Source organism: Gopherus flavomarginatus, chromosome 3 (assembly GCF_025201925.1).
Source record: "Gopherus flavomarginatus isolate rGopFla2 chromosome 3, rGopFla2.mat.asm, whole genome shotgun sequence".
NCBI lineage: Eukaryota > Metazoa > Chordata > Testudines > Testudinidae > Gopherus > Gopherus flavomarginatus.
This window is the reverse complement of record NC_066619.1, coordinates 217,450,965-217,466,884: the sequence shown is the minus strand read 5'-3', so window position 1 is coordinate 217,466,884 and position 15,920 is coordinate 217,450,965. Positions and strand designations below refer to the sequence as shown.

General features: G+C 40.5%; 1 protein-coding gene across 1 annotated transcript in view; it reads left to right on the top strand.

Moving 5' to 3' along the window:
• The first annotated feature begins 9,157 nt into the window (after positions 1-9,157).
• Positions 9,158-15,920, top strand: part of GPM6A (glycoprotein M6A) — a 352,026-nt gene continuing 345,263 nt past the window's right edge. Inside the window, exon 1 of the mRNA XM_050945405.1 lies at positions 9,158-9,248. Coding sequence (XP_050801362.1) covers positions 9,245-9,248 — 4 coding nt within the window. The 5' untranslated portion in view covers positions 9,158-9,244. The remainder of the gene's footprint in view (positions 9,249-15,920) is intronic.

Sequence of the window (15,920 nt, the reverse complement as noted above, 5' to 3'; positions counted from 1 at the left end):
GTGGTGCGGTGCGGCTGCAGTTTGTCCCTCAGCGAGGCTGTGAGGCATCCCACCGCCTCGCTACCAATAGTCTCCCACCCAGTCCTCAGTCGGGGCAGAACAACCAACGTTAAATCCAAACGCTCAGGCCCCCGGGCAAGGACGAGCAGCAATAGTCGTAAGCCCAGCCCTAGGTCAGGGCGAGGCAACAAATACTGAGTCTGTATGCTCAAGCCCTCAGGCAGGGCTGAGCAGCAATAGTAGGTTTGGGCCGCCTCAGGCCAGGGAAAAGGGGGAGTCTGCCACCCTTGCAAGGGTGGCAGGGGGGATGCAGGCCCTTCCACTCCACTGCGTCCCAGCCCAGGGCCCTAGCTGCAGCAGAAACTCGCTGCTGTCAGTGGGGATCCTGGCCGCAACACACTGACATTGGTTCTGGCAGGGCTGCAGCCAGACTGGGGTCGGCTGCCCCCGGGCTACTTCCACTCTCCCCCTCGTCAGGTACCTGAGTCATTGAGGCGTCACCAGCAGTCTCAAATACCATCGGTTCTTCAGGGTAAGTGGCGAACGGCAGGCTCGGCTCCTCAGGGTAGCAGGCAAGCAGCAGGCTCAGCTCCTCGGGATAGCGGGAGCATGGCCGGCTTGGCCAGTCCTCGGGATAGTGGGAGCATGGTAGGCTTGGCCAGTCCTCCTTGGGGTAATGAGCTAGGGGTAGACTCAGCCAGGCCTCCCCGGGATAGTGAGCAAGGGGTAGGCTTGGCCGGCCTGGTACGACGTCAGGCTGACCGCGACCTTCTGCTGTCTCCCCAGCGGGAGCTCGGTCGCAGACATCTGGCCTCTCTGGCGGCAGGGCCTCTACTGAGATCCGCTGGTGAGCCTTTATACTTCTGGGTCTGCGCCGTGACCTCTGAGGGGTGGGTGCAGGACCCAGTGGTTCCGCCCACGCTGGTGCTAGGGGAGGTTTGTCCCTCAGCAAGGCTGTGGGGTATCCCACCGTCTCGCTACAGAGCATAATCGGACAATTATCTTGATAAGCAGTGGTTTCAGCACACCAGCAGCCTAATCTCACACAAGGAACTTTCCCCTTCAATCCCAATTCTATTTAAGCAGATGTGTAGATCCCATCAGTGATTACATACTTGCTGATCAGGGGCTATGGATGAAATACTGGTGCCCAACAGGAGTTTTGCCATTGACGTCAATATTTTTTAACAAACAAACCTGATTTTAAAAAACTCGAATGCTTAACCACATGGACCAAGGGAACACAAACAAGTATTCTTTCAGAAACTGGCAAGGATACAGCAGACAGGTAGCTGGAAGACCACCTTCATCTGTGTTGGATACATCCTAAAAATCAATCATGCAAGGCTTCATGCTCCTTTTCTGTCTGGATTTACAATTTGAAAAAGCTACTGGGTTTGCAGCACAAAGGTTAAGGTTTTCATTTTAATGTGCAAGTATTTTAGAAAGTGTTCAGTCTTGCACTCTAAGAATCATGGAAGATTTATTAGTTTTCAGATATAAAATATAATCAAAATACAAGAGAATAAACTGAACACATGAAATTATTTCAGAAAAATAGTCTTCCTTTCCTGTGATTAATAATAGTACTAGTGACTTTTCTGAGCCTATGGATCCATTATGAGACATGTATCCCCATATGAGCCAAAAGCTGCAGTTAAACTAGAGATCTTGAAGCAGTAGTTGGAAAAACAAAACAAAACAGGATTTTATTGTAGAACAAACTTTTCACATTAATTACAATAGGAAGGTAATTAATGTGTGAGTTCACACTGACAGTGAGTGTTTGAGAAGACTAAACGGTACATTATGGGACAAGGTTATCAGAGACTAACAAGAAATGCAGCAGTTGCTTTTGCTAGGTTATTGAAAGAAAATAAACCATCTGGTGATCCAGAGTGGAAGAAGAAGGTGCCAAAAGATTAACAATATTTTATTTATGAGGAAATTATTGTCTAACATGTGTCTCTTAACTTGTGTAGGAAGCGAAACATCGGATTTGAAGGTCAACAATTCCATTTAAAACTCTCACTGTTGAGTGAGACGTTATCCAATCCTGAATATTGGTTAATAAACCAAGAAATTAAATTGAAGATTTTTAATTCCTGAGATTCTGAAAGGATAATGAACCAACAGTTTAATAACTGCATAAAAATTAAATTTAAAAAGGAGATTTTACTGCATTGTATAAAACAGCATTTTGTGCAGAAATTTCATTTTTTTTTCAGAAAACACGTTATGTTTTCATTAATATTATTCCCCCCTGTTTAGGATATTTTCAAAGTTGTAAGACTGGAAAGTGTAGGTGATGTCAATTCAGATGGCTAGTGTGATAAAGCTTGTCTTTGCCCTAACAACCTATAGAAATGACATAAGGAGTCACCATGGTAATTCACCAGGATGCTCCCTTATATATTTTGAATGAGTAAGTTCTAGAATGAGGAGGTAGGCTGGAGACAAATTAGGGTGACCAGACAGCAAGTGTGAAAAATCAGGACAGGGGTGGGGTAATAGGAACCTATATAAGAAAAAGACCCAAAAATCGAGACTCTTCCTATAAAATTGGGACATCTGGTCACCCTAAGACAACTCTTAGTTAGAGTTTGCCTGCAATCAGGGATTACTGGGTTTTGTTTTGAAGTTGCCTGGGATTTTATCTTTGTTACTGAGGATGAACTCTAAATATATGAATTGGTGATCTTTGTATATTTTGGTTCTTGAAGAGTCCCAATGAAGTAAAGCAGCTTGTTTAGAAGAATGAGGGCTGAGTAATTTATTGGAAAGTTCAGTTTACCAGAGACATAAGCATATGAGTTTTGAAGTACTAAGGACAAACTTTACCTAGTTAGTATTAAGGTACAATTTTCTTATCTGAGACTGTTTTCTGTGTTTCTTACATATAATTTTTTCTCTGTTATGTTTAAATATAGTAGTGTAAATAAGTCTGGCTTCAGTTGTGCTATCCAAGGGTAGTGTTGCTTATAAAGAAAAGTTTTTAAAAGGGTGTAAATAGCCTGTCAGCCCAGCCTCCAGGGATGCTATACTAGAAACAGAAATAATTATTAAAAAAACAAATTATGTTTTGAGAGTGGTCTCAATATTTTTATTTACTCAATATTTAATTTAAAATTAAAAAATCTATATAAAGATAAAAACACTCTCAAAATCCTTGTGCCATGGATAGATTCTGCACTTCTCTGAGATGTTATTGACAGCCTGTGGTATAGAAGCATGGCTCATTTTCTTGAAAATTACATACAGTATATTGTATCACATGGGAGGGAAAGGGAAATTTGCATCCTACTAATGGTTCATCATAAGAAAAACAGTAAACAGTGGCTAAGAAGGTGGGTGGTAACATTACTTTTCATCAAAAAGTTGCATGCTGTATCAACATTTGACTTACTCCTTTTGTAAACCAGGAAGTGGTTTTGTATAGAATTCATGGGAGATTTATATAAACATTACATATAAAATAAAAATGTATAAATTCTCAATCTCAGATGTGATCCCAAGAAAATGATTTTATTAAAGAAAAGTCAAATAATCATTCCATCAGCAGACTATTTTTGGACAAATTCAGAGGCAACTGGTTGCTGTTACAGCTGGCCTGAGAATTTACTCAAAATTGTTTCCCAGCTAGTCCTGTAACTATCTGTATCTAACAAAAAGAGAGACAGCTTTATAGGGAGAAGTTAGGGGACTTTCTCACACTCAAAAATGGCATGATTATTATTGTTCTTTTGGGAAAGTGTGAAGTAATGGTGGAAGAGAAAAGGAGGGTTATATTTATCTCTAGAAGAGGTTCAGGAAGTACAAATGCCCCCATTCTGCACTTCCAATGTGTCTAAATTAGAGGGACCATTTTTAGGGATCAGTCTTTGTGGCCTATTAGTTCTTTGTCTCTCTGCTGAGTCTGCCAAAAAAAGGAGAGATTTCATGACAGTGTGTTTTGTGATCTTGTCATGTGTCACCTAAAAAACATATTGAGACCACCAACTTATTTTACAATGAACAGCTATCAGATGCTAACAATTTTATTACTGTTATTAAATACTTATATTACAGTAGCTCCCAGAGGCTCCAACCAGCATTTGCAACTTGGTGTTGCAAAGACATGGTGTCATAGCATTCCTTCTCAGATCTGAACCTTAGAGTTCAGAAAATGAGATACTAGCACCTGAATCCTCTAAGCTTAATTACCAGCTTAGATCTGATAGCACTGCCACCACCCAAAAATATAGTGTTTTGGGGCACTCTGACCTCCCCAACCTTCCCTGGGGACCCCAAGAACCCAGATCCCTTGCATTCTTAAAACAAGGAGAAATAAACCATTCCCCCACCTTTCCCCCTCCCAGAATTTCCCTCCCTGGGCTATCCTGAGAGATACTGATCCAACCTCTTAAATCACCATACAGAGAAGCATCTCCCTTCCCTTCCACAAAGAGGCAAACAGATTCAAGGAAAACAGAGAGAGATTCTCTCTCTCCCCCCTCCCGTCTCCCCCACACGTCCTGGTGAGTTATCCCAATCCCCTGGAATAAAACAAGGGAGACAAGAAAAAAAATCAGTCAGGTTCTCTAAAAGAAACCTTTTAATAAAAGAAAGGAAAAAGTAAAGAATTATCTCTGTAACTTCAAGATGTAAATATTACAGGGTCCTATAGCTTACAGACACCAGAAAGAGTCTTTCCCCCCCAGTACCAATACAAATCAAAATATTCCCAGCAACTACACATATAAAAGTTAACCAGCCAGATCCACAATTGCAAATAGAGTAAAACAATCAAAAAACCTAAACCACCTGTTTTTACTTACTATTAGAAAAGAAACTTAGAGAGCCTGTAGTAATGTCTGGTCTTTCTCAGACCCTCCGAGAGAAGAACACACAACGGACAAAGAACACACACAAAAGCTTCCCTCCGCCCAAACTTAGAAGTATCATGTCTTCTGATTGGTCTTCTGGTCAGGTGTCCCGTTCCCTGCTTGTAACCCTTTACAGGTACAAGAGACATTAACCCTTAACAATCTGTTTATGACACATGGTCCCTGTCCCTAAGAACTCTGAGCCTGCAAGCTGCTTCACAGAGACAGATTTATTCTTGTGTTTAGCCTCACAGAGGTCAAAGGCCTCTGGAAGGGCATAGGAATCCACTCCCATGAAACAGCTTGCAGAATTGTGGCCTAAGAAAGCCAATTTACTCACTGCGGGCCAGAACTATATATAAACCAGTGAATATCGGAGGTGAAATAGGTAAAAAACAGATTAAAAATATTTCTAAAAATTAGATGTACACAAATTGTCAAGGCCTGATGAAGTTCACCCTAGGATACTTAAGGAACTTGCTCAAGCAATCTAAGATCTATTTGTGATGATCTTTGAGAACACATCGAGGATGGATGATGTCCCAGAGGACAGAAGAAGGGCAAACATAATACCAATCTTTAAAAAGGGGAACAATAAGGACCTGGGGAATTATAGATCAGTCAGCTTAACTTCGACACCTGGAAAGATACTGGAAGAAATTATTAAACAATCATTTTGTAAGCACATAAAGGATAATAGGATGATCAATAATAGCCAGCATGGTTTTGTCAGGAACAAATCATTCCCAGTGAACCCAATTTCCTTTTTTGATAGGGTTATTGGCTTAGCGAATGGGGAAAAGCAGTAGATGTGATTTATCTTTATCTTCATTTTAATAATGCATTTGACACAGTTTCACATTACAGTCTTATAAACAACTAGGGAAAGGTGGTCTAGAGGAAATTATCATGAAGTCCAATTAGGTGAGAAGTTATCAATAGTTCACTGTCAAGCTGTGGGAGGATTCATCTAGTGGGGTTCTGAAAGAATCTGTCCTGGGTCCAGTACTATTTAGTATTTTCATTAACGACTTGGACGATGGAGTGGAGAGTATGCTTATAAAATTATAAAACTGGGAGAGGTTGGGAGCACATTGGAGAATACAATTGGAATTCAAAATGGAGAACTGGTCCAAAATCAATAGGATGAAATTCAATAAAGATAAGTACAGAGTACTGCAGTTAAGAAGGAAAAAAAATCAAATGCACAGACTCAAAATGGGGAATAACTGGCTAGGCAGCAGTACTGCAAAAAAGGATCTGGAAGTTATAATGGATCACAAATTGAATATGAGTCAAAGTAGTGTGATGCTGTTGCAAAAAAGGCAAGTATCATTCTGAGATGCATTAATAGGAGTGTCATAGGAAAGATATGGTACTTGGTACGGTAATTGGTACTTGGCATTCATGAGGCTTCAGCTGGAATACTGTGTCCTGTTTTGGGTGCTATACTTCAAGAAAGAGGTGAACAAATTGGCGATTGCTCAGAGGGGAGCTACAAAAAATAAGAGGTTTAGAAAACATGACCTGTGAAGAAAAGTTTAAAGAATTAAGCATGTTTAATCTAAAGAAAAGAAGGCCAAAGTGAGACATGATAACATTTTTCAAATATATAAAAGGTTATTATAAGGAGGACAATGATCAATTGTTTTCCATGTCTGCTAAGGGTCGGATAAGATGTAAATGGCTCAGTGTGCAGCAAGGGACAGTTAAGTTAGATATTAGGAAAAACTTTCTAGTTATAAAGCTAATTAAACATTGGAATAGGTTACCTAAGGAGGTGGTGGAATCCTCATCACTGTAGATTTTTAAGAACAGGTTAAACACTTGTCAGGGATGGTCTAGGTATATTTAATCCTGCCTTGGCACAGGTGGATGGAACCGATGACCCCTTGAGATCCCTTCCAACCCTACATTTCTATGATTCTATGAAAGGCTCTATATTAGATTACCAATCCCATGGGTTAGGTTAAACCTCACGGAAGCTAGGATGTGTAACAGCCACCTTTCTTTCAGGATAGAGGACTTTTTGCTATCAGAAAGAATAACAGCACCCGCCAAAATACAGGCACCTGGCAAGGCTTGTGTAGAATCAGGACCATGTCGCCCAAGGGTTTTCCTTACAGACTGGTATAGCAAATGCTGGGACATTGACTGCTGGAGCCGGGTACATCTGTGCAAGTGGAAGAAGTACCAGGAAGCCAAAGACACAGCCCATTGGTCATATGACTCTATAAAAAGATGAGAGAGAATTTTGGGAGCAAATGTAGGCTGGAAAGGTTCTTGAAACTGTTAACAAAGAAAATCTCTCTTCCTTTTTGATTCTGCAGTGTTTAGAGAAACAGGACTTCACATTTATTGTAAATTAACAGCATTACACTAAAGAAATACTGAACTCCAACATCAGTTTTTTTTTCCTAACCAAAATGACCAATAGGACCCTGAAAATTGGCTAATGGTATGGGTCAAAATGAGGTAGTAGTGCCAATAACTACACAAGGTGCTAGAAAATGATGACACGAGTCTCTTGCAGCTTTTCGAAATATCTTAGCATTTATTTTAAGTAATAAATAAACAGATCACATGAACACACACTTACAGAGTCAGATTTTCCACCATCTTGCCCCCTGTGCAGTAATTTACCATTCAGATAAGGTAGCATTTTACAAAATTGTGTGCTCAATTTGCATAGCTTTAAATGATTACATATGGGAGTGGAGAATCAGGCCTGTAGTGGTAATTGGATCATAAACATTTTCAATCATTTTCTATCATTTTCAATAACTATGTACATGGACTAGCATGAGTTTATTGTCAAAGTTAATACAACTAGTATCTTTAGGTCAAATTCTGTCCTCATTTATCTTGCACAATTTCATTGATTTAATTCATAATGACCTATAATAAAAGTTCCAAATTAGTGTCCCTGGAAGGAAATGCCAGTGGGATACACACATATATATATAAGGGTAAGGGAAGAGTTCAGCCCAAGATGTATTTGTGAATAGGCTTAATTTTCTCAGATCATGGCTTAAATACTATTAGCATAATCCTTCCTACACAATCCAGAACACTTCTTCATTCTGAAACAAGAGGTAGGAGAATTTTCGCTCTGTTGATACTCACGCCTTCTTGTCAAATGTTGAGAATGGGCCACATCTACCATGATTGAATTGGCCTTGTTTGCACTACAAACTGATATTTACCCTTTCTTGTTAACTGTTGGAAATGGGGCACATTAGCATTGACCCCCCACTCTGTAAGGCAACTCCCATCTTTTCATGTTCTGTGTATTTATACCTGCCTACTGTATTTTCTACTCCATGGATCTGATGAAGTGGGTTACAGCCCACGAAAGCTTATGCCCACATAAATTTGTTAGTCTCTAAGGTGCCACAAGGATTCCTCATTGTTTTCACAGTGAACCTGCTCACCTGCCTTCTGTCCCCAAACATGTCGCAGCTTGATAAAACAGAAATTTTTTAGCCCATTTCCCTGGCATAAATTACAAAATTTGTTTTGATTTCAGTGGGAGCAGAATTAGGCCCTGAAAAGCAGGGCAGAGGTCCAGTCTAAGGGAAACAAAACAACTATTGGCACAAGAATTAAATTCTGCATATTTACCCAGTCACTTTACAATAATGACAATGTATCAGCATGAGCTGGTGTTAGTTACCTTTTCCATGCTGTGACACTCTTTTCTATATCTGGGTCATCCCAGGATTTCTCCCTAGCTAGCAGGAACCAACCTCCCACTTGGCAAAAGGGAAGGACAGGGTGGTTGTGACACTCAGGCTGAGAACTCCTGAGTGTGAGGGAGAGGTACATTGGTATCTACAAGAAGTGGGGAGGAGAGTATGAGGATGGTAACGCTGTCCTGGAAAGATGACTATTTATTGTTTATGCTACACTTAGTTCCAGCGCCAGAGGGGTGACTAGTGCAAATTAGCGGGGGGCAATGACTTTGCAGTTGATCAGAAGGAAAAGGCTGCGTGAGACCCTCCCAATCTGCTCCCCCCTCCCAATCCACCAGCAGAGAGGGGCTGGGGAACACAGGGGGGTAGCTAAACACCATGCCAAAGCCAGGAGGCTCAGCGCTTCCTTCTGGGTTGCTCAGACCCTGGGCCCTCGCTTGTCCTCCCCACCCCTTCAGCCGGCTCCCCGCAGGCTCTGGGAACAGTTTGGGGGCTGCGGGGAGCGAATGAATGAGGCAGGTGGAGAGGGGGAGGGGTTTCTGGGACCGCCCTTGGCTCGCCGGCGCCCGGAGCGGGGGAAGCTGCCTGGGGCCGGGCGGAGGGGGTCAGTGGAAGCTGCTGTTGTGCTAAAGAGGCCGGGAGGAGCGGCCGCAGGGCTGGGGCGAAGGAGTAGCGGAAAGAGTAATGGGTGAGTCGCTGTGGAACCCCTCCCCGGGCGAGCCCAGGCGCTCAGCGGCTGGTGCATGGCCGGGGGCTGCGCTCCACCGAGTTTGACTGCGCAGAAACTTTGTGGAGCGGCGGGAGGGGACGGACGCCGCTCGCGGCTCCCCTGCACCCTTCGCCCCGGGAAATCTCCGCGAGCGGCACCGGAGGGGCTGGCAGCGGGTTTGTTTGTGGGCAAAGCAGGTCGCGCCTTTCGGGCTCCTTGCAGCTCACTTGTGAGCGAGCAGCTTAGCTGGGCTGTAGTAGGTGGTTGTCTCAAAAGTTGTTGCAGGCGCGGGAGGAGCTCAAAACGCCAAGGCAGAGGGTGTGTTTGTGTGTGTGGCAAAGCTGCTTTGGGTTGTTGGGTATTCATGTACCTGGGCGGCTACTGAGCCCTCCCTGAGGAGTTGGGGAAATGCTGGCTCGGTGGCTCCTGCCGATTTTTGGGTCCCAGCCCCCCTAATTTTACTGCTGAAATGCTGAACAGGTCGAACTTCTTCTATCACAGCAAAGAAATCCTGTAGCCTGATTTCCCAGTGCTGCAAAACCCCTCGTCTGACACCTGAATCCTGCCACGTTTTCGGCACAAAAAACAGAAACTGTCTTCAAAAGAGACATGTGCTGCTATTCCACCAAAACCAGATCTGGACCCGATACAGCTTAGGATAAGAAAGCTGCAAAAACTCTAATTAGTCATCTGTAGCATGCTGGATTTCACTGGCTGCACATCCTGCAGTTCTTCCAAATACATAAGCATCTTCTCCTCCTCCTCCTGGATCCTAACACATTCTGATATAACACTGCTTTCAAAAAAGAGATGGGGGAGGTGTACATGTCACAACTAGTTAAAGTACTGTTGACTCTGCAAATGATAGAAAAGAAGCATCTGAACTTGTTCTCTACCTAAGCAATGGAGTTTCTGAAGTGGGGACCTAAAATTGTCTGGATCTAGCCAGATCCAGGGTTTGCAGTAGGGGTGCATCATGACCTGGATAATACCAGTCTAAGTATTATCCTGGGACTGAGCATAGATAGTGTCATGACATAACATGTACTCCTGGAGGGAAAGCAGGAGTAAATGACTTTTCTCTGTTTGCAGTATTGTTGTAGTGTGTTGATCCTGGGATCTTAGAGAACCACTGTGGGGGAAGTAATGTCTTTTACTGGATAAACTTCTGTTGGTGAAAGAGACAACTGTTAAAGCTTACACAGAGCTTTTCTTCTTTCTTGTGTGAAGGAAGGGATAATGCCCATGAGCTGTGGGAATTTGGAGTTTTCCTATGCCTTGCAAGACCTACACTCAATAGGAGTATGGAGGTTTATAAAGCAATTTGACTTGCATCTCACACAGAACTCTCATTTACTTTTTATTCATATGTCACTAGTACACTCACAGTAGTGAGGCTATGAAACAACAGTATGCAAGCAAAAAATAACTTCCATTAAATATAGTGTCATATTTGTCTTGTTCTCCTGATCCCTGGGTTGTGTAATATAATTTTGATGTCTGACTCTCCTGTGGAGGCCAAAGCAATTGGATGAATGTAACTTGTAATGGACCAGACTCAAACTGTGAGCTTCATCTTTGCAAATTGGGAAAAGTTATGGCTCTTACATGCAGTAAGGAGTATAGTAATACATTGTTTTATGGAAATCGAACAAAAAATGAGTTTAGTGCAGTAGGATGAAATCAAAGGGTGAAATCCTAGCCCCAGAGAAATCAATGGGAGGAAGGATTTAACTGAAATATTCTTGATTGTGAAGAGTGATCATTAGGGTCACACTTGAATTCTTTCTTTTTACTGGGGACTTGCTTAAAACCAGAAAATCCTGATATGAGATATCGCAGGCAAAGAATGACTGGATACATTACAGATCTATAGTGATAGATAATATCTATCATTGGGGATTGGTCCTGCTTTGAGCAGGCGGTTGGACTAGATGACCTCCTGAGGTCCCTTCCAGCCCTGATATTCTATGATTTACCTTATTTGAAAATAAAAAAGTGTATATATATATTTTTAATCAAATCTTTCAAGATCCAATTTAGCTAACAGCTACTGTTCTTAAACTCCTGTGATCAGAAACAGAGTTGTCTGGATTATCACAGCTCTTATTTTCATCTGCCATATTTTTTTAAGGTGTTTGTTCAACATGTGTTGGTGTGGGGGAGAAAAGCAAAACTTGTTCAGAACTTATTTAATATAAGTCTAATCACTATATGGTTATGTGGTGGTTTCTTTTTTTTTCTTTTTTCATTGTACATGAGTTTTGTTCAGGCAGAAAGGCTTGACTTGCATCCAGGCGTATCCTGGAATTGGTATATGGCAAACTTGGAGTAATTGCTGACTGTTGATACTAACTGAGCTTTATGTTGCTCAATATAATTTTCTGAAATGTTGTTTATACAGAAATTTGAAGCAGGATTAGTTTTGTCACTGCATCAGACTTTTATCTAATCATCATCTGAGATTATGGAGGGACCAGCTATGCGCCACTGAATCAATGGGAGTTTTGCTGTTGACTTAATCGGGAATAGGATGTGGACCTTATTTCTTAATGATAAGCGGAACCTTTTTTGCTCTGGATTGTGCAAATACTAATATGCTTAACTATTCACAAAAATAGTTTCACTGAACTTGATGAGACTACTTAGGTACGTGAAGTTCCATGTGTGTAAGTGTTTGCAGGTTGGAACCTCAGTAAATGTATAATTGTAAATTATCATGAGCAGGGCACATGCCTACAGTATATAAACAAATTAAAGCCCAGTGAGTCATTTGAACCCAATTAGAATAAATGGAGGACCCAGAAACCAATCTTATTATCTGAAATAAGTCCCATGGGAGACTGATTGTTGAATTTTAAACATAGGCTTTTATATTTCACTGAAGTTTTTTCTTGTTTGTAAAACATCTAAATAGCTTTCAAAACATGCAGTATATACAGAAGAGACTGGAACATCTTTTAGCAATTTAGCTTGTGCAAATATTTGTGTGTTCAACAATGTTTAGTATGTCATGTTAATGCTATGTTTTGGCATGTGTATTATGTATAGGTTGGGTGCTGCAATGTGTTTGAATGTAAGTTTGGTAAACTATGAACAGTTCTTATCAGCCAAGATGTTTGCAGATGTGACATTGATATTGGTTTTCTTTATTGTCTTTGATGTTTTGCCTGTTTAAGAACTGTAGAATTAGGCCCCATTAGATCTTTTAGAGTTAGAAAGTTCCTGCTATGACTTGCTACAGAGAAGACGTGATGGTTAAACTAAAACAAATGAATACAGTTTTAAAATGGGGGGCGGCACTGCCTATTTCCCATTGTGGAGTGAAGCAGCCTGAAACTGTTAATGCAGTACCGGCCAAAATTGGTCATTATTTGCTGAAAGGGGTAAAGAGACTGAAACAGCCTCATTCTACCTTGTTCTGGAAGCCCTTTTGTGGGTCTTTGGCTTTCTGGGTTCACAGGATGATATGAAATGAGAGTGGGGTCACAGGGATGACCACACTTCATTATCTCTCATCATGCTGTACAGAGCCTGCTGAAATTTGCTTAATAAAATAACACATGGTGAAACTGCCTGCCCAGGTTTTGGTAAGTTGCCACACATGTCATGGCCACAGGTGTATTTTCCTTGATGTAAGGATTTCACAGTCACAGGAGTGAGGCTAAGGAAATACTATTCCTATCTCTACAATGAGCTCTTGAATTTTTTTGATCACCCATATGCTACAAGGAACTTAATTATTCTATCACATCATCAGATGTGGTAGATAAAAACAGCAAGAGTTTTTTAGTCTCGGATATTTTGTTGTAATTAAACATATTTATTTAATTCAATTCCAGAACTAATTTTACAGACTAAAAGGTAACTCTGTTAAGATGCAAACCATTAGCAACCACCTCTTATTCATGTTTTTGAAAACAAACTATCCTGCTAATAAATTCAAAACAGAAATGTTTGAATTGTTGTTTGAAAATTACTGAATAGTTGCATAAATGCAAAGTGAGAAAGCATGAAGTTGTATTCTTTTCACTGCATCAACAGATATGCTTATTTAGTACATGTGTAAAGACCAAAAGAGAAAGCATAATTGAATATCTATAGACGGGGGGGGGGGGGCGAAATCTTGTAATGACTATTCATTAAAGTCCACAATTACTACTATTTTTATTTCAGAGCTGGGAATCAGACTCTTGGGGGTGAGGAAGGGGGTGGTAACAAGTTATCAATAAGAGACAGATCCTGAAGTTCTTTAGATAAACAAATCTTTTATTAAACTTAAAAGCAGTTACATGCTTGGAAAGGTTATGGTTCAGAAATCTGTATTCAATTAACTGGAAACGGTACCATACTGCTTGTTTTTGATACAACTGTATTCCTAGCTAACCAAATTCACCACCTGAAAGCAAATAATTATCCAAATATACGATTATTACTGAACTACCATGGAACACCCTTTTAAAGTCATTATACTAAATGTCTAATGATAAATATTGGTCGATGGTAAGCTGTGACAACTTGGCTTTCTGTTCAAAACCTGCCCATTTTGCTGTTATGTCATCCTCCTTTTTTTCCACTGTCAAAGTTGTTTCTTTTGTCCACCTGTTGTCCTGCCATAAAGCAAGATTGTAGGCTCTGAAACTCTGTGGGGAAGGGAGTTTGTTTTTAATCCATCTCTGTACAATGACTAGCCCAACAGGCTAATGAGGCCTCTAAGTGTTCCAATAATGTAAATAATAAGTTTGAGATCTAACTGGTTTATTATATTTATTTATAATTAAAAGTGATGGAAAGTGTATGTTGTGAGGTACAAGAACAGTATCAAATGAAGTGCAAGGATTTATATATTGTTTGTTTAATAGAAATTATCATTCAGCTGCAAGTTAGTAATTAACACCATCTCTGCAGTCTGGCTGAGAGAGTTACGTTGCAGTAAAAAGTTTTGTGCCATTCCACAGCAAAGACCATGTGCTTTCTTGCACTTGTGTGTGGAGTGGCCACTGATATTAATGAGTTGAATAAATTGAATGATGTCAGTATCGGGAATCCTTAGTTACAATCACTTGCCTAGAAACACTAAACTTTTGGGGTTGGAGCAGGAAATAGGATGTGATGAATAACTATGTCCTGATTACATCATCATCTCCTGAAGAGCGAGCCTTTTCTTGCTCCATTTTGGGAGTGGAACTATTCTGCAGTCTACCCTGGTGAAACTTAGCAGGCTCTAGAGTGTTCAGAATTTATTTATTGCTCATCCATTGAGTCTTAGTGTCACTAGTCTAGTAGAAGCAGTAACTGGGGAATCATGATAAATATCACATTTGTCCTATATCCTCCTCCCTTACACCTCTCTCCAGCATCATCCATAACATTATCATGGTGTACAGAAGACATGTTCCACAGAATAAAGCTGGAGTACTTGTGATCTTTAAAGCTCTGAATTGTCTGGGATCTAGTTAAGAGAGTGCGCTTCTCACCTTATAACCATTGCAGCAGTTAGCTGGGAGGTTCTTGCTGCCTGCTCCTATCTTTGAATACTCTGTGACCATTGGCAAGATAGTCTCATTTAGAGGCCTTTGCCTTTGAAATTTGCACCTCTTGGCAATGTGTTACCTGGTTCTGAGGCAAGGCCTGCTTATTTTGTGTATTAGTTGGTTGGTTCTTTTATATTCGACTTATGTTTTAATTTCTATAACTGTGCCAAATTATTACAAAGGTAAGTACTAAGGAAATAATCAAAGTACAAAGAAAGGGAGGAATGAAAGAAAGCTAACAGCATTGACATTCTAATGAATCAACTCTGGTTTGGGGAGACGTATAAAACATATCAACACTGGAGGCCATATTTTCATTTACTGTTTTTGAGAGTCCCTAGCTCATAACACCTTCATAATAACAGAAAACATATTTTTCCTCTTTCTATATAGCCTTTTCCTTTACAGGGTAGACTAGACTCCTCTCCTTTTGTACTTCTCCAGTCTCCTCCCAGAGAAATAAATCTTTATTCTGAACAGTTGTACTTAAGTCTGAAAGCAAGTATCAGTTGACTCAAGAAATATATTTACTTCTTTTCTCTTGACCACATCTAGAAACCCAATCAGACAGTCTTTGACATAAATAAAAGTGACAATTGATGTGCCTCAGGGGAAGACTATGGACTTAAAAATATTTCCTGTGAATAATTAATAGGATTTATTTGGTATTCTGTCTTGATTAAGTCATGAGCTTGATAGCCTGTTGGGAATGTGAGGCACTCTCAATTTGCGTATGCAACTCTGCAGACCCAAACCTCAGACAGTAATTTTCAATTTCTTTAATATAAAGTATTCTCCTCTCACCAGTTAGCAGAATGCTGAAGCTGCTGTGTGAATATATTTCATATTTTGAATATTTTGTGACCAAGTAATTATATTACTTAAGTAATTTCTACTATTTCTACATTCTTTGGAGTAAAATACCTTTGCAAGAAGGAATACCTAAACTAGAAGAGAAAATTTAAGTTGAGGTTTTTCTCTGGTGCTGGTGGTTTGAATTACCAATGAAGGCAAGCCTCAGAAAGGGAGTGAGTTAGAGTTGGACTATATACAGACTGTAGTAACGTGTTACCTATCTTGTTTTGAACAGAACAAGTCACATCAATTGGCTATCTTG